We start from the raw sequence: 23,551 nt of genomic DNA, 5'->3' as shown, positions 1-23,551 counted from the left end.
AAATTTGGGAACGTGCTTACAGTGTAGCCGGGTCATCCTAAAGGTTCTGACACTGTAAAGCTAGACATTGATCTGGAAAGTCTGTAAGTGATCTGCTACAACCCCTAACCCTAACCTCCTTAACTGTTTGGCAATAAATAAGTGACTGCCGCCCAATATCCTTTCTCTGTCCCTTATTTTAGCCATGCACTCAGCCCTTGGGTGAAATGCTAGCCTGCCTCTGGGGGTACTATACTGCTTTTGGGGTGTCAAAGGGGCGCTTGTAAGGTCTGGTCTTCCATTCACACTTTCATTAGGTTTTATCAGGTTGACATTCGGGTCTCATCTGATCCCGGCTTCCAATGTAAGGTTCTTCGGGTGGCTCTGTAGGATCTGTTAAGCCTCCCTGTTAACCTGTCGGTTTTCGTGGACCTGCTGTATTGCCCCCCCCCCCCCCCCCCTTAGTTGGACATCCAATGTAAGGTTCTGCGGGTGGCTCTGTAGGACCTGTTAAGCCTCTCTGTTAACCTGTTGGTTTTGGTGGACCTTCTGTCTTGCCCCCCCCCCCCCCCCTTCGTTGGACATCCAATGTAAGGTTCTGTGGGTGGCTCTGTAGGATCTGTTAAGCCTCTCTGTTAACCTGTTGGTTTTGGTGGACCTTCTGTCTTGCCCCCCCCCCCTTAGTTGGACATCCAATGTAAGGTTCTGTGGGTGGCTCTGTAGGATCTGTTAAGCCTCTCTGTTAACCTGTTGGTTTTGGTGGACCTTCTGTCTTGCCCCCCCCCCCTTAGATGGACATCCAATGTAAGGTTCTGTGGGTGGCTCTGTAGGATATCTTAAGCCTCTCTGTTAACCTGTTGGTTTTGGTGGACCTTCTGTCTTGACATGACATGGGTTGCAGCGTACTGTGATGCATTGCCATGTGACGCGACGCACTGGGATAAAATGCTGGATGCCTCATTATTATCAGCATTGTCGTTCTGGTGGGATGATGCTGATCAATATATGTGGTGGGAAGGACCACGAATACAGACTTGTGTATACTGGGGCCCAGTACAGGACTGGAGGAATCCTCCGGATCCCGATGTTACACTTCACAACAAAAGGTCCAACCTACAGAGAACGATCCCACCAACCCCCTCCACTGACCCCAAACCCGTGTAATAAAAATTATTTATATAGAAGATACAAAGTGACAATATGGCCGGTGAATGAATAGGAAAGAGCGATCCAGAACGCCTCTGATCCGGGAATTACAATCCTCCTAGAGATACACGGCCGCAACTGCTGATCTTCCTCTCAAAATGCTCCTTGCCTGGTTGTCATCACCCCAGATATCCGGAGGGTCACAAGTCCTGATTTGCAGGTCAGCAGCAAAACATATACTGAAGCCAGAGGATCAGTATAACAGCCAGGCAACCGTCAGACTGAGAAATCAGCAATGGTGGTCTCTATGTATCTTCCCAAGAGCTTTGTAATCATTAATAAATGTCAACTAATGAATGAGACAATGAATGAGACAATTAATGAACCAATGAATGAGTCAATGAATGAGACAATGAATGACCCAATGAATGAGTCAATGAATGAGACAATGAATGACCCAATGAATGAGTCAATGAATGAGACAATGACTGGCCCAATGAATGAGACAATGAATGACCCAATGACTGACCCAATGAATGAGTCAATGAATGAGACAATGACTGACCCAATGAATGAACCAATGAATGAGACAATGAATGACCCAATGAATGAGTCAATGAATGACCCAATGAATGATCCAATGAATGACCCAATGACTGAGTCAATGAATGAGACAATGAATGATCCAATGAATGACCCAATGAATGAGACAATGACTGACCCAATGAATGAACTAATGAATGAGACAATGAATGACCCAATGAATGACCCAATGACTGACCCAAAGAATGAACCAATGAATGAGACAATGAATGACCCAATGAATGACCCAATGAATGAGTCAATGAATGACCCAATGACTGACCCAATGAATGACCCAATGACTGACCCAATGAATGAGCCAATGAATGAGTCAATGAATGAACCAATGAATGACCCAATGAATGAGACAATGAATGACCCAATGAATGACCCAATGACTGACCCAAAGAATGAACCAATGAATGAGACAATGAATGACCCAATGAATGACCCAATGACTGACCCAATGAATGAGTCAATGAATGACCCAATGACTGACCCAATGAATGAGCCAATGAATGAACCAATGAATGAGTCAATGAATGAACCAATGAATGACCCAATGAATGACCCAATGACTGACCCAATGAATGAGTCAATGAATGACCCAATGACTGACCCAATGAATGACCCAATGACTGACCCAATGAATGAGCCAATGAATGAGTCAATGAATGAACCAATGAATGACCCAATGAATGAGACAATGAATGACCCAATGAATGACCCAATGACTGACCCAAAGAATGAACCAATGAATGAGACAATGAATGACCCAATGAATGACCCAATGACTGACCCAATGAATGAGTCAATGAATGACCCAATGACTGACCCAATGAATGAGCCAATGAATGAACCAATGAATGAGTCAATGAATGAACCAATGAATGACCCAATGAATGAGACAATGAATGACCCAATGAATGACCCAATGACTGACCCAAAGAATGAACCAATGAATGAGACAATGAATGACCCAATGAATGACCCAATGACTGACCCAAAGAATGAACCAATGAATGAGACAATGAATGACCCAATGAATGACCCAATGACTGACCCAATGAATGAGACAATGAATGACCCAATGAATGAGTCAATGAATGACCCAATGAATGAGACAATGAATGACCCAATGAATGACCCAATGACTGACCCAATGAATGAGACAATGAATGACCCAATGAATGAGACAATGAATGACCCAATGAATGACCCAATGACTGACCCAATGAATGAGCCAATGAATGAACCAATGAATGAGTCAATGAATGAACCAATGAATGACCCAATGAATGAGACAATGAATGAACCAATGAATGAACCAATGAATGAGACAATGAATAAACCAATGAATGAACCAATGAATGAGACAATGAATAAACCAATGAATGATCCAATGAATGACCCAATGAATGAGACAATGAATGAACCAATGAATGAACCAATGAATGAGACAATGAATAAACCAATGAATGATCCAATGAATGAACCAATGAAATCTCTTGCTGTCCCTTAAAGAGATTTCTACACATATTGGAAAATCTCAGCACCGGCCGAGGACGGCACCCCGTAATCTGCACACACAGCGATTATCAGTGGTAATGAGGAACGATCGGGATCCGGGGTTGTCGGTTGTGTGGAGGACACACAGATCTGCCACTCTGTGGCAAATTTTTTAGAGGAGAGTCGGGTGAGTAAGACTTGGAGTGAGATCACAGCCTTCCATCAGAGGAGAGAGAGTGTCAGAAAGAGAGTTCAGGAGGAGAAGGAGTGTTGGAGACGAGGGTTGGAGACGAGTGTCGGAGACGAATGTCGGAGATGAGTGTCGGAGACGAATGTTGGAGACGAGTGTTGGAGACGAGGGTTGGAGACAAGTGTCAGAGACGAGTGTTGGAGACGAATGTTGGAGATGAGTGTTGGAGATGAGTGTTAGAGACGAATGTTGGAGACGAGTGTTGGAGACGAGTGTTGGAGACGAGTGTTGGAGACGAATGTCGGAGATGAGTGTCGGAGACGAGTGTTGGAGACGAATGTTGGAGACGAGTGTTGGAGACGAGTGTTGGAGACGAGTGTTGGAGACAAATGTTAGAGACGAATGTTGGAGACGAGTGTTGGAGACGAATGTTAGAGATGAGTGTTGGAGACGAATGTTGGAGACGAGTGTTGGAGACGAATGTTGGAGATGAGTGTTGGAGACGAGTGTTGGAGACGAATGTTGGAGACGAGTGTTGGAGACGAATGTTGGAGATGAGTGTTGGAGACGAGTGTTGGAGACGAATGTTGGAGACGAATGTTACAGACAAGTGTTGGAGACGAGTGTTAGAGACGAGTGTTGGAGACGAGTGTTGGAGACGAGTGTTGGAGACGAGTGTTGGAGACGAGTGTTAGAATGTTTATAAGCAGAGAGCATCAGAGTGTTGGAGTGCTTAGGAGAAAGGAAAGTCTTAGATAGATCAGAGGGTAAAAGCATTCTATTAATGGAGAGGAGATGAGGGTAAAAGCATTCTATTAATGGAGAGGAGATGAGGGTAAAAGCATTCTATTAATGGAGAGGAGGTGAGGGTAAAAGCATTCTATTAATGGAGAGGAGATGAGGGTAAAAGCATTCTATTAATGGAGAGGAGATGAGGGTAAAAGCATTCTATTAATGGAGAGGAGATGAGGGTAAAAGCATTCTATTAATGGAGAGGAGATGAGGGTAAAAGCATTCTATTAATGGACAGGAGGTGAGGGTAAGAGCATTCTTTTAATGGAGAGGAGATGAGGGTTAGAGCGTTGTATAAGTGGAGAGGAGATGAGGGTTAGAGCGTTGTATTATGGAAGAGGGGAGATGAGGGTTGGAGCGTTGGATTAGCGGAGAGGAGATGAGGGTTTGAGCGTTATATTAGCAGAGAGGAGATGAGGATTGTATTAGTGGAGAGGAGATGAGGGTTGGAGCATTGTATTAGCAGAGAGGAGATGAGTGTTGTATTAGTGGAGATGAGGATTGTGTTCGCAAGATGAGGATTGTGTTAGCGGATATGAGCACTGTATTAGCAGAGAGGAGGGTGATATTAGTGGAGAGAAGGGTGATATTAGCAGAGAGGAGGGTGATACTAGCGGAGAGAAGGATTTTATTACCGGAGAGGAGGGTGATACTAGCGGAGAGGAGGATTGTATTAGCCAAGAGGAGGGTGATAATAGCGGAGAGGAGGATTTTATTAGCGGAGAGGAGGGTGATATTAGCGGAGAGGAGGATGATATTAGCGGAGAGGAGGATTTTATTAGCGGAGAGGAGGATGATATTAGCGGAGAGGAGGGTGATATTAGCGGAGAGGAGGGTGATACTAGCGGAGAGGAGGGTGACATTAGTGGAGAGGAGGGTGATACTAGCGGAGAGGAGGGTGACATTAGTGGAGAGGAGGATTTTATTAGCGGAGAGGAGGGTGATACTAGTGGAGAGGAGGATTGTATTAGCGGAGAGGAGGGTTAGACACTTACTGATCTTGCTGTCCTGAGGGAGGGACACTCCAGACACACAGCGGTGGGACGCCTGTCTCTTAGACGGGTCGAGAGCGACCCTGGAGAGGAGAGGAGAGGAGAGGAGAGTGAAATAGAAAAGGAGACAGAAAGGGGCGGAGTCAGAAGAGGGAAGAAAATAATCTGAGAAGACAAATGAAAGAAAAAAGTAAAAGTTATTCAGACACAGGAGGGGGAGGGGAGCGAGACCACCGCCAATCTCTGACTGCAAAACTCCGGCCCACCACACCGTCCAATGACATCACATCTATGGAGAGCGCCGGACCCCGACCAGAACCTGCGCCAAACACGCTTCCACCCAGCGCCTACCACATAGTCCGACTGTCATACCGTGCACAGCCAACATTCTATTCAACTGTCATACCGTGCACAGCCAACATGTCCTACTCAACTGTCATACCGTGCACAGCCAACATTCTATTCAACTGTCATACCGTGCACAGCCAACATTCTATTCAACTGTCATACCGTGCACAGCCAACATGTCCTATTCAACTGTCATACTGTGCACAGTCAACATGTCCTACTCAACTGTCATACCGTGCACAGCCAACATTCTATTCAACTGTCATACCGTGCACAGCCAACATTCTATTCAACTGTCATACCGTGCACAGCCAACATTCTATTCAACTGTCATACCGTGCACAGCCAACATGTCCTACTCAACTGTCATACCGTGCACAGCCAACATGTCCTACTCAACTGTCATACCGTGCACAGCCAACATTCTATTCAACTGTCATACCGTGCACAGCCAACATTCTATTCAACTGTCATACCGTGCACAGCCAACATGTCCTATTCAACTGTCATACTGTGCACAGTCAACATGTCCTACTCAACTGTCATACCGTGCATAGCCAACATTCTATTCAACTGTCATACCGTGCACAGTCAACATGTCCTACTCAACTGTCATACCGTGCACAGCCAACATTCTATTCAACTGTCATACCGTGCACAGCCAACATTCTATTCAACTGTCATACCGTGCACAGTCAACATGTCCTACTCAACTGTCATACCGTGCACATACCTGGATACCAGTGACACCCAGAGCACAGAGTTGTCATAGTTCATATAAAATGTGCTCTTTGTGCCTTGCGGATGACCCCAGAATAATACCCGGGGGGGGGGGGGTTCTCTGGGCTCCCAGTCTGTACTATGGAGATAGTCTGACAAGCAGAAGAATTATGGACTCCACCTTCTACTCACTTACCTGCGAGTCAGTTTGGAGGTCAGTTTGCTGAACAGGTTGGAGGTGGCCCGGGTCCGGCTCTGGTTTAACCCCTCGTGTGGGTGGGTGGGCGAGCTCGGCGGTGGATTCTGACCCCGGCGGTCCCTTACATGGCCACCATGGAAAGTGCTGCGAACGTTGGAACCCCGGGAGAGGGAGCTGCGCTCCGCAATGCTCTGCGTAGAGGGCGACGGGGCAGGAGGGCGAGATGGCGTAGAGCTGGCGGGAGAGAGATGGGGGGGGGGGGGGGAGAGATCATCAGTATCAGAGATTGCCAACAGAGCCCCCAATGCTTCTCAAACCAACATCACTATGATGTCATACGGTGATGTCACTCCACTAATATTGTTGCAGTGATATTTACCTGTTTTCTTTTCCATTATGGAGGAGAGAATGGCGCTCTGAGCCGTGGCGGTCTGTACAAACATACGTGTTCCTGCGACCCATCACCCCTGGAGGCGTGTTGATCTGAGAGACAACAAAATATCGGTCATGGAGGAAGACGCACACCACGTGGGAAGCTCAGTGAGAAGTTTTCCTCCCATGAGATTTAATGACCAACCCTTGGCTGATCCACCATCATCCAATCATCTCTCACACAGCCAGAGAAGGTAAACTGTTATTGGACGCTTACCGTTGTGGGTGGGGCCTCTTTGCGTGACTCAGGAATTTCTGATTTGTTGGGATTGTGTGCATGGCTGACCATGGGGCTAGAGGGCGGGGGAGGCCTGCTACCCCCACTCACAGATCCACTGCCCCTCCTGGGGGCAAGACGCTCCCCAACCGCACTCTCATCCCCCACACCGGGAGGACTCCTCTTGGCTTGTGATGGGACAGGAGCCGGGCCACCTGGAGGAGAGAAACCATAGATTACCGTTACAAAGCCGATAGAGAAGATGGTGGGACACACCTCCATTTCCGAGACACTCACAGAAATCGCTGTGCCTCCTCTGTCTCTGGTACCCTCGCTGGTTCTTGCTGTGAGTCGATGATGACTTGGTGGCACCATTGGTAACATCTGAGGTCACTCGAGACCGAGTCAACGAGAGAGTGCTCTCCGAACGAGTCTCCCCGCCTTCATTCTTTAGGACAAAAAGAGAGAATAATGAGATGACTGGAGGGGGAGGTGAAAGGAAAGTGAGAGATAGGGATAAGAGAGAGGATGGGAAACAGGATGGAGGGGACTGAGGGACATCATAGAAGAAGAGAGATGGGGGACTGAGGGACATCATAGAGGAGGAGAGATGGAGAGACAGAGGGACATCATAGAAGAGGAGAGATGGGGGGACTGAGGGACATCATAGAGGAAGAGAGATGGGGGAATGAGGGACATCATAGAAAAAGAGAGATGGGGGGACTGAGGGACATCATAGAGGAAAAGAGATGGGGGGACTGAGGGACATCATAGAGGAAAAGAGATGGGGGGACTGAGGGACATCATAGAAGAGGAGAGATTGGGACAAGAGCAACATCATAGAAGAAGAGAGATGGGGGTTGAGGGACATCATAGAGGAAGAGAGATGGGGGGCTGAGGGACACTTTATAGAAGAAGAGAGATGGAAGGACTGAGTGACTTCATAGAGGAGGAGAGATGGGGGGACTGAGGTACCTCATAGAATAGAGTTGGGGAGACTGAGGGACATCATAGAAGAAGAGAGATGGGGGACTGAGGGACATCATAGAAGAAGAGAGTTTGGGATAAGAGCAACATTATAGAAGAGAGATAGGGGGCTGAGGGACATCATAGAGGAAGAGAGATGGGGGGCTGAGGGACATCAGAGAGGAAGAGTGATGGGGGACTGAGGGACATCATAGAAGAAGAGAGCTAGAAGGACTGAGGGACATCATAGGAGGAGGAGAGATGGGAGGACTGAGGTACATCATAGAATAGAGATGGGGAGACTGAGGGACATCATAGAGGAAGAGAGATGAGGCGACTAAGGAACAGCATTGCAGAATAGAGATGGGGATATTGAGGGTCATCATTGAAGAATAAAGATTGGGGGGGGGGGGTTTGAGGGGCATCACAGAAGAAGACAGGTGGGGTGACTGAGGGACATCATAAAAGAAGAGAGATGGGGGGACTGAGGAACATAACAGAAGAAAAGAGATGGGGGGACTGAGGGACATCATTGAAGAAGAGAGATGAGGGGACAGAGCAACATTATAGAATAGAGATGGGGGGGGGTCATAGAATAAAGATGGGGAGATTGAGGGACATCATAGAGGAAGAGAGATGGGGGAACTGAGGAACATCATAGAATAGAGATGGGGGAACATCATAGAATAAAGATGGGGGAATTGAGGAACATCATAGAAGAAAGAGATGGGGGGACGGAGGGATATCATAGAAGAAGAGAGATGGTTGTGGGGGGCTGTGGAACATCATAGAAGAAGAGAGATTGGGGGGGGGGGGGACTGGGGAACATCATAGAAGAAAGAGATGGGTGGACTGTGGGACATCATAGAGGAAGAGAGATGGGGGTACCGAGGCACATCATAGAAGAAGAAAGATGGGAGGGGCTGAAGGACATCATAGAGTAAGAGAGATGGGGGGGAACTGAGGGACATCATAGAGGATGAAAGATTGGGGGGGTGTAACCCATAAATGCCAGTTTAGGAAAAGTGAAAGTATATAACTGCCTCGCTCACCTCTGCTTTCCTCCCCAGCAGCAGATAAGTGGCCATAACCTCATTATACTTATTGGAGCTGAGAGCATCTTTGATCTCCTCCCGGGAGTAGCCCATGTCCAACATGATCTCTGGAAAAGAGAAGGATAATTACAGAACTGACTGGACTGGAATCTCCGTTCTTCTGGATTTCCTGAAGATTCGGGAATGATGATGTTCCATATATTGGTTTAATTCCTATCATCACACCTATCTAGTGCTCATAAAGTGGTGCATATTGTGACATACAAGTCCTTCTCAATATTAAGGGGTATAAAATGTTCCACCCACCAGCTTGGAATCTCAGACACAGCGTGTCCTTGGTCTTAAACCATGTGTGCCAATTTCTGCCCCCTCAAAAGTTCGAATTTATCTGCCTGGGAATGTTTTTCTGATGGCTTGTTGCCCAGTTTTGTAATACGGTGCTTTTTGTAGACTCAATTTCTGTTCTTCACTGACAGGAGGGACCCCCCAGCCACAGTCCTTCCTCCTTAGGTTTCCCTTTGCTGTGCGTTCTGTGTAGGTCTGCTCTACAGAGGGGTTCTGGTCAGAACGAGAACCAGCCCAGCCATTCTCCTCTGACCTCTCTCATCCAGCAACTACAACGTCCTGACCTAAGAATCAGCATCAGCTTAGATCAGCATCTTCCACTTTCCAATGTTCTAACATGAACTGGTCCTCTAGATTATATCTGCATTCGTTATGTTAAAGTGGAACTTTACCCGTTATAACTTGACAAAAAAGAATGTTCTTTGGTAAGGAATCTACATTCCACATTAATAATTCTGCTACCAAAATTAGTGCTTGCTGTTAATTGTCTCCAGCATTGTTCCTGTTCTTTTTGCCAGAGGCGGCCATTTTGCTGAAGCCCAGAGCCCCTGAGCAGCAGTAAATCTTTAGGCTGCAAGCAGATCGGCCTCTACAAATTCAGCAGTGCCTAAAGATGGAGAGCAACTGAGCATGTGCAGAACAGGGGGAGATTTTTACACAGTGGCGGCTGGTGCTCAATATTTGGGGGGGGGGCAAACAAACCTGCCCCACTCGCTCGTACATACCGCCACCGGTAACCACCACCTGCCCCCGTGCACAGGCCGCCCGGGGTACTCACACTGCTCCCCGCCGTCTGCCCCAGCTCCCGCTCATCCTCCCATCTGCCATCCATCCGCTCTGTCTCTTCTCTCCCAGGGAGCTCTCCTTGCAGTCGTTGCTTCTGCTTCCGGCCGAACAGGAAGTGGGTCCTGAGACCCGATTGGCCAGGAGACCCAATTGGTCCCAAGACTCCCTGGCCAATCGGGTCTCAGGACCCGCCTCCTGACCAGGAGGAGAAGCAAGAAAACAATAGCGAATATTAATTTGCTAATGTCACACAACTGGGTGGGCTCAGGGCGGAGTGCTCTGCGCCCCGAGCCCTCTCTTTTTTGAAGCCAATTAGACTCTCAGGCTCTAATCATGTGCCTCAAAAAAAAAAAAAAAACCCATTGAAGTTAATGTGTCTGGTGCCCTGCATGTAGATTAGGGGGCGGGGCGCATGGATTAGGGGGGTGGTGCCCCTGCGCCCCGTATGGAGTCTGCTACTGGCATAGGCACCTATTTTTAATGTAGATATACCGTATCTCTACCTGCAGAAGGGGCCGGCCTAAAGGCATCTAGAAGGACTTCATTTTCTGACTAAATTTCCACTTTAAGCTGTAGCCTCCCTTTTTTTTTTTGCCATTTGTGGTAACCTGACAGAGTGGCCCCGAGCGTAGGATGTGGACAGAATCTGCATTCCGGGGACATATCGAGGAAGACGAGAAATATGTTCATTCATTCGTGCCTTCTATCTCACCGATACGCTTGGGGTCAGCATGGTCCTCTTCTGGCTCTTTATAAGGCTTTAGATCGTCGCTGTCAAACCCGATGTTCATCCATTTGTCATTCATTATTTGCTGAGCGAGAAAAGCAGAAAGTCAGATGGGGGAATAAATGGGGGTGACGACAGACAGGCAGACAGGCGGGGGTTACCTCCAGAGTACATCTCTTGCTGGGATTCAGAACCAGAAACCTCCGCAGGACGCTCTCGCAGTCGGTGCTCATGTAGAAGGGGACTCGATATTTACCGCGGAGGACTCTCTCCCTCAGTTCCTGGAGATAGAAACCAGAGACATGCCTGGAGACATATACTGGGACAGTCCTATTCATCCTCAAACAGAACCCACCAGAACCTACCAGAACCTCATTCCACCCCTTCATCTCCAACCGCTGATACTCACCTTCGCTCTAGAGATAAAACATTCGTTGGTTGAACTAAATGGACTTGGGTCTTTTTTTTTCAACCTGACTATGTAATTGTGTAACCATTCGATGGATTTTCTGTGCTGCTTTATAAAATTATTTTCAGCTGAAATATAACAAATCCCCCCCCCCCCCCTCCAAGTACAGTGCCTTGAAAAAGTATTCATACCCCTTGACATTCCCCACATTTTGTTACAGCCAAAAACATAAATGTATTTGATTGGGATTTTATGTGATGGACCAACACAAAGTGTCACATAATTGTGAAGTGGAAGGAAAATGATAAATGATACAAATAAATATGTGAAAAGTGTGGGGGGGGACATTTGTATTCAGCCCCCTTTACTCTGATACTCCTAAATAAAATCTAGAGGAACCAATTGCCTTCAGAAGTCACCTAATTAGTAAATAGAGTCCACCTGTGTGTCATTTAATCTCAGTATAAATACAGCTGTTCTGTGAAGCCCTCAGAGGTTTGTTAGAGAACCTTAGTGAACAAACAGCATCATGAAGGCCAAGGAACACACCAGACAGGTCAGAGATAAAGTTGTAGAGAAGTATAAAGCAGGGTTAGGTTATAAAAAAATCTCCTGAGCTTTGATCATCTCACGGAGCTCTGTTCAATCCATCATCGGAAAATGGAAAGAGTATGGCACAACTGCAAACCTACCAAGACATGGCCGTCCACCTAAACTGACCGGCCGGGCAAGGAGAGCATTCATCAGAGAAGAGCCAAGAGGTCCATGGTAACTCTGGAGGAGCTGCAGAGATCCACAGCTCAGGTGGGAGAATCTGTCCACAGGACAACTATTAGTCGTGTTCTCCACAAATCTGCCCTTTATGGAAGAGTGACAAGAAGAAAGACATTGGTGAAAGAAAGTCATAAGAAGTCCTGTTTGTAGTTTGTGAGAAGCCATGTGGAGGACACAGCAAACATGTGGAAGAAGGTGATCTGGTCACATGAGACCAAAATTTAACTTTATGGCCTAAAAGTAAAACGCTATGTGTGGGAGGAAACTAACACTGCACATCACCCTGAACACACCATCCCCACCGTGAAACATGGTGGTGGCAGCATCATGTGGTGGGGATGGTTTTCTTCAGCAGGGACAGGGAAGCTGGTCAGAGTTGATGGGAAGATGGATGGAGACAAATACAGGACAATCTTAGAAGAAAACCTGTTAGAGTCTACAAAAGACTTGAGACTGGGGCGGAGGTTCACCTTCCAGCAGGACAACGACCCGAAACATCCAGCCAGAGCTACAATGGAATGGTTTAGATCAAAGCATATTCATGTGTTAGAATGGCCCAGTCACAGTCCAGACCTAAATCACATTGAGAATCTGTGGCAAGACTTGAAAATTGCTGATCACAGACGCTCTCCATCCAATCTGACAGAGCTTGAGATATTTTACAAAGAAGAATGGGCAGAAATGTCCTCTCTAGATGTGCAAAGCTGGTAGAGACACCCCCAAGAAGACTTGTAGAGAAAGGGGGTTCTACAAAGTATTGACTCCGGGGGGGCGCCATACAAATGCCCCTCCCCCCCCCCACTTTTCACATATTTATTTGTATCATTTATCATTTTCCTTCCACTTCACAATTATGTGACACTTTGTGTTGGTCTATCACATAAAATCCCAATAAAATACATTTACGTTTTTGGTTGTAACAAAATGTGGGAAATTTCAAGGGGTATGAATACTTTTTCAAGGCACTGTATCACTCAGTCCCTCTGCTTTCTCCTTCTATCAGCGTGTTCCTTGTGAGCACATGACCAGACTGGACCAGCTCCGGTCTGGTCATTCAAAAGAGAAGGAAAAATATCCAGACCGATTTGTTGGCTGCCCCAGCCGTGTATTGGCCACCGCAGCCCATTTAACAACCACCCGTCCTTGATTAGCCAGTTTTGGATCCTGCTCAGACAAGCACATGTGCTCAGTGCCTTGCTGCCATGCGGTGATACACACATCAAGTCTAAAGCTGACCATACATTATACAATGTTCTTCTTCAATTTCCTTTAGATTTACCTTCAACTATGTAGTATAAAGGGCCGGCCTGACTGCATACAAATTCAAAGTGTTTAGGTTTGAACTCCTATTATACGGTTTTGGTAAATCTAAAGGAAAATTGTATAATGTATGGCCAGTTTTAGACAGGTATGGGAACATTTAGATTTGGATCTATTTGCAAAGTTGCCATTATTTCTTGTTACTACATCTATGGCTTGCTCTATGGTTGATTTACTTGTTGTGAAATACTATTACTCCCCATTTTCAGATATGCTGTGTCTTAACGGATGGTGGCCTTAATGTCAGAACTGGGCTCAGCCCTTCCTTCTCTGAGCTGGCCGCTCAGCTGTTGGATAACTGCCAGCTCCCATCTCTCTTCCACAGTTATGCCCCGTACACACGGTCGGACATTGATCGGACATTCCGACAACAAAATCCATGGATTTTTTCCGACGGATGTTGGCTCAAACTTGTCTTGCATACACACGGTCACACAAAGTTGTCGGAAAATCCGATCGTTCTGAACGCGGTGACGTAAAACACGTACGTCGGGACTATAAACGGGGCAGTGGCCAATAGCTTTCATCTCTTTATTTATTCTGAGCATGCGTGGCACTTTGTCCGTCGGATTTGTGTACACACGATCGGAATTTCCGACAACGGATTTTGTTGTCGGAAAATTTCATAGCCTGCTCTCAAACTTTGTGTGTCGGAAAATCCGATGGAAAATGTGTGATGGAGCCTACGCACGGTCGGAATTTCCGACAACAAGGTCCTATCACACATTTTCCGTCGGAAAATCCGACCGTGTGTACGGGGCATTGCTCAGCTGTTGATGATATCCTGCTCGTCAGTCCTGCTGTCCAGTCCAGAGGAGCTCTGCCTTCGCCTTGGTCAACATCACAGAAAGTATCTCCTGCGATCCTGTTCAAGACTTGCTTTGCTGACATCCCTTCTGGCTCCAGATCCTGCTTGCTGTTCCACTACATTGATTCCTGACAAGTGTGATTTTACTGTACTTCTGTCTCGGTCTGATTTCATGTTGAGTTTATTAACGATGTCCTCTGAGATTTGTTGCAGTTATGTGTGGTGGTTTATCTCGATGATATCCTCATATTTTCCAAGTCCCTGGAGAGCCACCACACAGATGTCTGTCGTGTGCTTCAGAAACTAAGAGAGAACAACCTCTATTGTAAATTGGAGAAGTGTGAATTCCATCGTGAACAGGTTAAATTCCTGGGCTGTCATTTCCACTGCTGTTTTTTTTTTTGATGGACCCAAAGAAACTTTTGGCAGTTCTACAGTGGCCCTGACCTGTGGGTTTACGTCCTCTGTCGCGTTTCCTGGGCTTTGCCAACTATTATCGGAAGTTTATTCATAACTTCTCGTCTCTGGTCAAGCCCCTGACTGATATGACCAGAAAGGACGGTAACCCACAGAGTTGGTCTCCGGAGTCCATTAAGGCCTTTGAGAGTCTCAAGGCTTCCTTTGTTTCTGCTCCTGTGTTGGCACATCCTGATCCTACGTTACCTTTTATCCTTGAAGTTGATGCTTCTGAGACTGGAGTTGGTACCCTTCTTTCTCAACGTCCTACCTCTGAGAGCGCTATGCATCCGTGTGGCTACTTTTCCAAGAAATTGTCACCTGCAGAGTGCAATTATGAGATTGGTGACAGAGAGCTGTTGGCAATCATTTTAGCCCTGAAAGAATGGAGACATCTCCTTGAAGGTACCACTGTGCCGGTTCTCATTTTAACTGACCAGAAGAATCTCACATTCTTGTCTGAGGCTAAACACCTCTCTCCCAGAAGGACGCGATGGGCTCTTTTCCTGTCAAGTTTCAATTACATTGTCTCATTCTTACTTGGTACTAAGAATGTAAGGGCTGACGCCTTGTCACAACGATTTTCCTCCACTTCCAAGTTGGAGTCGGTTCCAGTTCCTGTGATTCCTCTTGATCGTATTCTGGCTACGGTTTGCACCAGTCTCACTTCTCCTTTGGGTGACAAAATTCTTGCTGCTCAGGTCCATGCTCCTCCTGAGAAACTTTGTGACCGCTGCTTTGTCCCAGAGAGTCTCCGTACTGCCGTGCTCCAGACTTATCATTCTCCCAAGGCTGCTGGCCACCCTGGGAAGAATCAACTCTTTTGGGCCATTTCCCAACAATTCTGGTGGCCTAGTCTACATGTAGATGCCTGTTCCGTGTGTGCTCAGAGTAAGACTCCACGACACCTTCCAGTGGGCCTCCTACAACCCATAGCCATTGGAGAGAGGCCCTGGACCCATCTGTCTATGGATTTCATTGTTACCCAACAGTTACCCAACTCCCAGGGCAACACAGTTATCCTTATGGTGGTTGACCGGTTCTCAAAAATGTCCATTTGTATTCCACTTAAGAAGTTGCCCACTTCTAAGGAACTGGCTTCCATTTCTGCTCAGGAGATCTTTCACTTACATGGGCTACCCAAGTTGATTGTCTCGGACAGGGGTAGTCAGTTTGTGTCCCGGTTCTGGTGAGCCTTTTGTGCACAGTTGGGAATTCAGCTTGCATTCTCCTCTGTGTATCACCCGCAGTCTAATGGGGCCGAAGAACGAGCCAATCAGTCCTTGGAGCAATTCCTACGTTGCTATATTTCTGACCATCATAACAACTGGTCAGACCTATTACCATGGGCGGAGTTTGCTCACAACAGTGCCTTGAATTCTGCTTACCGATTGTCCTCGTTTATGGCGAATTATGGTTTCCAACCTTCCATGTTGCCTGACTCATTTGTTCCGCAGAATATTCCTGTGTTAGAGGAGCATCTCCGTGGTCTTCGTTCCACTTGGGCACAAGTCTAGGAGGCTTTGCGTCATGCTAATGATAGGTACAGACTCCATGCTGACCTCAGACACCTGCCTGCGCCTTCCTACCAGGTTGGGGACAGGGTCTGGCTGTCATCTTGTAACCTCCAACTTCGTGTTCCCTCACTGAAGTTCATACCTCGGTTTATTGGGCCTTTACGTATTCTTCGCAGGGTTAACCCAGTGGCTTACGCATTAGACCTTCCTTCTAATATGCGTATTTCGAATGTATTTCTTGTCTCCTTATTAAAACCTTTGCTCTGCAACCACTTTACCACCTCGGTGCCACGTCCTCACCCTGTACAGGTTGAGAACCATGAGGGGTATGAAGTACAGTCCATTGTTGACTCCCGTAGGTTCCGTGGGCGCATACAGTACTTGGTGCATTGCAAGAGGAACGCTCTTGGGTCTCATCCTCATCTGATCCATACATGCCCCTGTCCTCCTCCGTGATTTCCATAGACGTTTTCCCCTCAAGCCCGGTTGTCCTCCGAGGGGGAAGGGTCATTGAGGAGGGGGTACTGTCAGGGCTGGGCTCAGCCCTTCCTTCTCTGAGCTGGCCGCTCAGCTGTCGGTTAATTGCCAGCTCATATCTCTCCACAGTGACTCCCATGTTGATGATATCCTGCTCATCAGTCCTGTTACTTAAGCCGTCCAGCCCAGAGGAGCTCTGCCTTCGCCTTGGTCACATCACAGAAAGTATCTCCTGTTCAAGACTTGCTTTGCTGACATCCCTTCTGGCTCCAGATCCTGCTTGCTATTCCACTACATTGATCCCTGACTTCTGGCTTGGCTGACTATCAGTTCCGGTTACTGAACTTTGGCTATGTTTTGACTATGTTTGTTCTTTTTACTTTTATTATTAAACAAGTATGATTTAACTGTACTTCTGTCTCGGCCTGATTTCATGGATTCTGACACTTAGGAACATTTCTCCAGGATAACTTTCTGGGGGCCTTAGAATTTTCCTTTATTTAACATCTCCTTTTTTATTTATCATTATTCACCTTGACCAAGGAAATAGTCTTATTCTTCATTATTTCAAGGCAATGTAAGTGTTTGGCCCCTCTTAAAATGTCCTGCCATCCCACGACAGCAGCGCAACTCGCACATGCGCAGTAGGGAACCAGGTGCCTCCACCCGGGAGCTGAGGGACGGGTTGACTTCGGGTGAGGACATCGCGGACAGGTAAGTGTCCTTATTTTAAAAGTCAGCAACTGCAGTATTTGTAGCTGCTGACTTTTCTTTTTTTTTTTTTTCGGCGGAACTCCGCTTTAACGAAAACACGTTTAACCAATTTTTCAGGTTATTTGAAAATTCAAATATTTGGAAATTCGAAAATTCGGAAATTCAAACATCTGAAAATTCGGAAATTCGAAATTTCGAAAACTCGGAAATTCGAAATTTCGAAAACTCGGAAATTCGAAAATTCAGAAATTTGAAAAATCCAAAAATAAGAATGAAAATGCAAAAGAATGAAAATCCGAAAATAAGAAAGAAAATCCGAAAATAAGAAAGAATAACTAACTAATAATAACTAAAAACCCAAAAATCTGAAATAATAACGTAACTATTACTAAACTATTAAATTATAGGTATTGGAATTTCCTTTCAAACTTGGCTGTTAGTGAACGTAACGAATACGAATTTATCCGAAGTTACGAATTATTCGAAATAACGAATGCCACATCTAAATGAATGGAACGGAACAAATTACTTTTTATTATTATTTATTATTATTTGTTCTGTTCCATTTGTTTAGATGCGGCATTCGTTATTTCGGATAACTCGTAACTACAGATAAATTCGTATTCGTTACGTTCGCTAACAGCCAAATTTGAAAGGAAATTCCAATACCTATAGTTTTAAAGTTTGTGGTAGAGCGAGGCTCTGTCCCTATGAAAATGGGGTTTAAGTGGACACAGAGTCTGCATATCGGCGGATTGCAGAGCTACAGAGCGTAGATTTGAAACAGAGAATACTGCTTCTGGCAGCTTTCTCCGGATCTTGCTATTTCTGGATGGGGCTCTGTAGTTTGGAGATCCTTCAGAGTCTTGGGTGGGACGGGATCTCCAACCCTGTGTCCGGGTCTTGTGGACAGCCAGCAGGGTGTGTGGCCCATGTGCACACAGCCCATATAACGAGGGGCTGGTGAGAGCAGAAGAAGAAGGAAGGTGGAGTTGGAGCGGTGGCTGCTAGTGAGTGTCTCTGTGTGAGGATAGATGCTGTGTGCATTAAGGAGCCCAAAGCTGTGTGCGTCCAAGGAGTCCAAAGCTGTGTGCATTGAAGGGTTTCAAAGCCGTGTGCGTCCAAGGAGCCAGAAGCTGGGTGCGTTGAGGGGCTTGAAGCTTTAAGGAGACCAAAGTTGTGTGCGTCCAAGGAGCCAGAAGCTGTGTGCGTTGAGGGGCTTGAAGCTTTAAGGAGACCAAAGTTGTGTGCACCTAAGGAGCCAGAAGCTGTGTGCGTTGAGGGGCTTGAAGCTTTAAGGAACCCAAAGCTGTGTGCGTCCAAGGAGCCAGAAGCTGTGTGCGTTGAAGGGTTTCAAAGCCGTGTGCGTCCAAGGAGCCAGAAGCTGTGTGCGTTGAAGGGTTTCAAAGCCGTGTGCGTCCAAGGAGCCAGAAGCTGTGTGCGTTGAGGGGCTTGAAGCTTTAAGGAGACCAAAGTTGTGTGCACCCAAGGAGCCAGAAGCTGTGTGCGTTGAGGGGCTTGAAGCCTTAAGGAGACCAAAGTTGTGTGCACCCAAGGAGCCAGAAGCTGTGTGCGTTGAGGGGCTTGAAGCCTTAAGGAACCCAAAGTTGTGTCCGTCCAAGGAGCCAGAAGCTGTGTGCGTTGAAGGGTTTCAAGGCCGTGTGCACCCAAGGAGCCAGAAGCTGTGTGCGTTGAGGGGCTTGAAGCTTTAAGGAACCCAAAGTTGTGTCCGTCCAAGGAGCCAGAAGCTGTGTGCGTTGAAGGGTTTCAAGGCCGTGTGCACCCAAGGAGCCAGAAGCTGTGTGCGTTGAGGGGCTTGAAGCTTTAAGGAGACCAAAGTTGTGTGCGTCCAAGGAGCCAGAAGCTGTGTGCGTTGAGGGGCTTGAAGCTTTAAGGAACCCAAAGCTGTGTGCGTCCAAGGAGCCAGAAGCTGTGTGCGTTGAAGGGTTTCAAAGCCGTGTGCGTCCAAGGAGCCAGAAGCTGTGTGCGTTGAGGGGCTTGAAGCTTTAAAGAGCCCAAAAGTTGTGTGCACCCAAGACCGTTGGGCCTGGAAGATCTGTTGGTTTGAGTTACCAGTACCTTTTTAACAGCAGTGCTGTTAAAGAGTAGCCAGGTGGGCTTGCATTTTCAGTTTTGTTTGAATGACGTGTAAGCCCCTGCGTGGGATTCCTTAGTGGATTTATGGGCTGTTTTTTTTTTTTGTTCATTTAATAAAGGTGGGCTACCAGGCCCTTAACTATAAATGTCTGACTGATGTGGACTCACTACAGAAAGACGCATCTATCACTGAGCTAAACAATCCCCAATGTCACAAGTGGTGGAGAATGCGGGCATGTAGACGGTGGAATCCGGGTCCTTGCTCCATGGTGAGATTCGCATCAGGAACTACTGCTAGCTGTGTGTGGCAGCCAGGCGAACAGCATTGTGCAGAAGTTTATTTGATGGACTGTGTTGCATGCAGGTTGTGTACCTGTGAAAGGAGAATCGCATTTTTTTTTCTCTCTGCTGTGAAGTGTGTTTTCAAGTTGCTGTGTGTAAAACAGCAAGGATGGGGCGGTCAAAACAGACAAAGGAAGCAGTTCTTGCTGAAGGAAAAGGGTTCTATGGCTAGAGGGTATTTCACCACATGCCCCAGCCACGCCAGAGAATTCGTCCAAGTGTGAAATCTCTGTGACCTGGGGTAAATTTAATCATGTCACCCCCCAGTTAAAAGGGAAGTGAAAGAGGTTGTCCCTGGCAACAGGAAGCCAGGTGGACTACAGCGTGTGGAAAAGAGGAATATGGTCGTCCGTGGAAGCAACGTCCAGGTCAGCAGGGATGTCGGGGATCCAAGGAGTCTGTCTGCTGATGGCCATGACCAGTGGTATCCCGTGGCAACAGAGAGCCAGTCATCAAGGAGATTCCAAGAAAGTAAAGTTCAGCGTCCAGTACCGTGCTTGGAATGTGGTCAAGTGGGGCATGGAATTTTTACTTGCCCAAGAATTTCCAGATTTTCGAATGTTCGAATTCCGAATTTTCAAATTTCTGAATTTTAATGAAAACGAACAAATTTTTCGGCAGTGCACATGCCTACTGGGAAGTCCCTCCGTACCCCTCTCTCTCTCTGTTGGACCAGCGTAGCGGCACTGATCTGGTTTCAATGCTTTTATTCAGCGGCTGTACATGATTACCGTTTTTGTACATATAGGTTAGTATTGATCTTGTTATACAAGATTTTGTATGTTTTTTTTGTGTCGTATGAAGAATCGTCAATTATCACATATACCACTTTCAGGATAATTTATTCTCTTTGTGATGTACTAAGATTAATCCTATGCATTTCTTTATTATAGTTCCATCCATTGGCATATTGTACTGCCATCGATTATACAGTAAGTGCCATCTTTTATATTTCAGCCGCACTTGTTTTTATATTTTTGTACAACAAAAATGTTGTTTTTTTTTTTTTTTTTTATTAATGTTATTCGGTATTCGAGTAGCCTACCATAGTCCTCCCTATGTTGGTTTAGTGGGTATTCTTGATGGCTACACCTTGGCACCATATTTTGGTAGTTCATCCTACAGAAAAGGGAGAAGGAGACCCCTCCATGGAGCATCCTACAAAAAAGGCAGGAGATACCTCCATGGAGCATCCTACAGAAAAGGGAGGAGATCCCTCCATGGAGCATTCTACAGAAAAAACAGGGGATCCCTCCATGGAGCATTCTAAAGAAAAGGCAGGAGATCCCTCCATGGAGCATTCTACAGAAAAGGGAGGAGGAGATCCCTGCATGGAGCATCCTACAGAAAAGGGAGGAGATCCCTCCATGGAGCATCCTACAGAAAAGGGAGGAGGAGATCCCTCCATGGAGCATTCTACAGAAAAAACAGGGGATCCCTCCATGGAGCATCCTACAGAAAAGGCAGGAGATCCCTCCATGGAGCATTCTAAAGAAAAGGCAGGAGATCCCTCCATGGAGCATTCCACAGAAAAGGGAGGAGATCCCTCCATGGAGCATTCTAAAGAAAAGGCAGGAGATCCCTCCATGGAGCATTCTACAGAAAAGGCAGGAGATCCCTCCATGGAGCATTCTACAGAAAAAGGAAGAGGAGATCCCTCCACGGAGCATTCTACAGAAAAAGGAAGAGGAGATCCCTCCATGGAGCATCCTACAGAAAAGGCAGGAGATCCCTGCATGGAGCATCCTACAGAAAAGGGAAGAGGAGATCCCTCCATGGAGCATTCTACAGAAAAGGGGGAGGAGATCCCTGCAAGGGGCTTCCCAGAGGAAAGGAAGGAGGGGATCCCTGCATGGAGCATCCTACAGAAAATGGAGGAGATCCCTCCATGAAGCATCCTACAGAAAAGGGAGGAGGAGATCCCTGCATGGGGCTTCCCGGAGGAAAGGGAGGGGGAGATCCCTGCATGGAGCATCCTAGAGGGAAAAAAAAGAAGACCCCTGCATAAAACATCCCAGAAAAAAAGGGAGAAGGAGACTCCTGCATGGAACATCCTGGAGGAAAGCTGGGAATCCTTGCATGGGATAGCAAGGCTAACGTACTGAACTTGTTGGAGCCAAAGGAGAAGGAGATCCCTACGTGGAGCATCCAGAGGGATAAGGAGATCTCTGCACTGAATGCCCTAGAGGCATAGGAGAAGGAGATGCCTACATGGAACATCCAGAAGGAGATGGTGATCCCTGCATGGAGTGTCCAAGAGGCAAGAGAGAAGGAAATCCCTGCATGGAGCATCATGATAGGGTAAGTAAAGGGGGTGGGAGTGGAGGCAGACTTGGCTCCAGTTATTATCCCTAACAATGATAACTTGTAGCAGCCAAAGAAGTATACCTTAAGGTTCTGTCCATCAAAAGGAAGGGACCCGCTGACCAGGGTGTAGAGGATGACCCCAAGACTCCAGACATCCACCTCAGGTCCATTATACCTCTTTCCCTGGAAAAGCTCCGGAGCAGCATATGGAGGACTTCCACAGAATGTGTCCAGCTTTCCTCCCGGAGTAAACTCATTGCTGAAGCCAAAGTCTGCGATCTTTATGTTGGCCTCAGCGTCCAGGAGAAGGTTCTCTGCCTGTAGAGAAGAGGAAAAGAGATGAACTGATGTGAATCCGTAGGATGCGAGGATGTGAATCCATTATTAATAACAATCCCTCTCTAACTGACTATTAGATGGCATTTCATTTTCCCTTTCCCTATGGAGGACCAATGTGAGGATTACATTGTGTATTCTATAAGTTCAGAGATCAGACCCCAAATCTGAATGATCAACCCAGACACACCGATCACAGAACATGGGACCATCGATCCTTCCTCCTGATTAACATCAGCATTCGCTGCTGGATGCTTCTACCACCAATTCAACCCAAACAAATTTCAAGCAAACACTCCACCAAACAGAGGCATTCTACCCGCACCAGTGCCCACATCCCCCACACCCTCAACAACACAACGTCACATCTCTGGTAGCTTCTACTTCCACCAACCACACCATATTCTCCAGGCAATACCCCCCATTATCCACCATACGTTCTCTGATATCTCCTCCCCCATTATCCACCATACGTTCTCTGATATCTCCTCCCCCATTATCCACCATACGTTCTCTGATATCTCCCCCCCCCCCACTGTCCACCATACGTTCTCTGATATCTCCTCCCCCACTGTCCACCATACGTTCTCTGATATCTCCTCCCCCACTGTCCACCATACGTTCTCTGATATCTCCTCCCCCACTGTCCACCATACGTTCTCTGATATCTCCTCCCCCACTGTCCACCATACGTTCTCTGATATCTCCTCCCCCACTGTCCACCATACGTTCTCTGATATCTCCTCCCCCCCACTGTCCACCATACGTTCTCTGATATCTCCTCCCCCCCACTGTCCACCATACGTTCTCTGATATCTCCTCCCCCCCACTGTCCACCATACGTTCTCTGATATCTCCTCCCCCACTGTCCACCATACGTTCTCTGATATCTCCTCCCCCATTATCCACCATACGTTCTCTGATATCTCCTCCCCCATTATCCACCATACGTTCTCTGATATCTCCTCCCCCATTATCCACCATACATTCTCTGATATCTCCTCCCCCC

General features: G+C 46.9%; 1 protein-coding gene across 4 annotated transcripts in view; it reads right to left on the bottom strand.

Annotated features, from left to right (window-relative positions):
• Positions 1-23,551, bottom strand: part of MARK4 (microtubule affinity regulating kinase 4) — a 70,645-nt gene that overhangs the window by 5,049 nt on the left and 42,045 nt on the right. Inside the window, exons 8-16 of one of the 4 annotated variants that reach the window (XM_073598059.1) lie at positions 22,288-22,524; positions 11,147-11,266; positions 10,959-11,070; positions 9,125-9,234; positions 7,404-7,554; positions 7,107-7,321; positions 6,837-6,940; positions 6,455-6,691; positions 5,194-5,273 (exon numbers count right to left, since the gene is read on the bottom strand). In XM_073598059.1, coding sequence (XP_073454160.1) covers positions 5,194-5,273; positions 6,455-6,691; positions 6,837-6,940; positions 7,107-7,321; positions 7,404-7,554; positions 9,125-9,234; positions 10,959-11,070; positions 11,147-11,266; positions 22,288-22,524 — 1,366 coding nt within the window. The remainder of the gene's footprint in view (positions 1-5,193; positions 5,274-6,454; positions 6,692-6,836; positions 6,941-7,106; positions 7,322-7,403; positions 7,555-9,124; positions 9,235-10,958; positions 11,071-11,146; positions 11,267-22,287; positions 22,525-23,551) is intronic. The other 3 variants (XM_073598060.1, XM_073598057.1, XM_073598058.1) reach the window with 3 other exon arrangements.

The sequence above is a fragment of the Aquarana catesbeiana genome, linkage group LG09 (genome assembly GCF_042186555.1).
Source record: "Aquarana catesbeiana isolate 2022-GZ linkage group LG09, ASM4218655v1, whole genome shotgun sequence".
NCBI lineage: Eukaryota > Metazoa > Chordata > Amphibia > Anura > Ranidae > Aquarana > Aquarana catesbeiana.
This window is presented reverse-complemented; position numbering and strand designations above follow the sequence as displayed.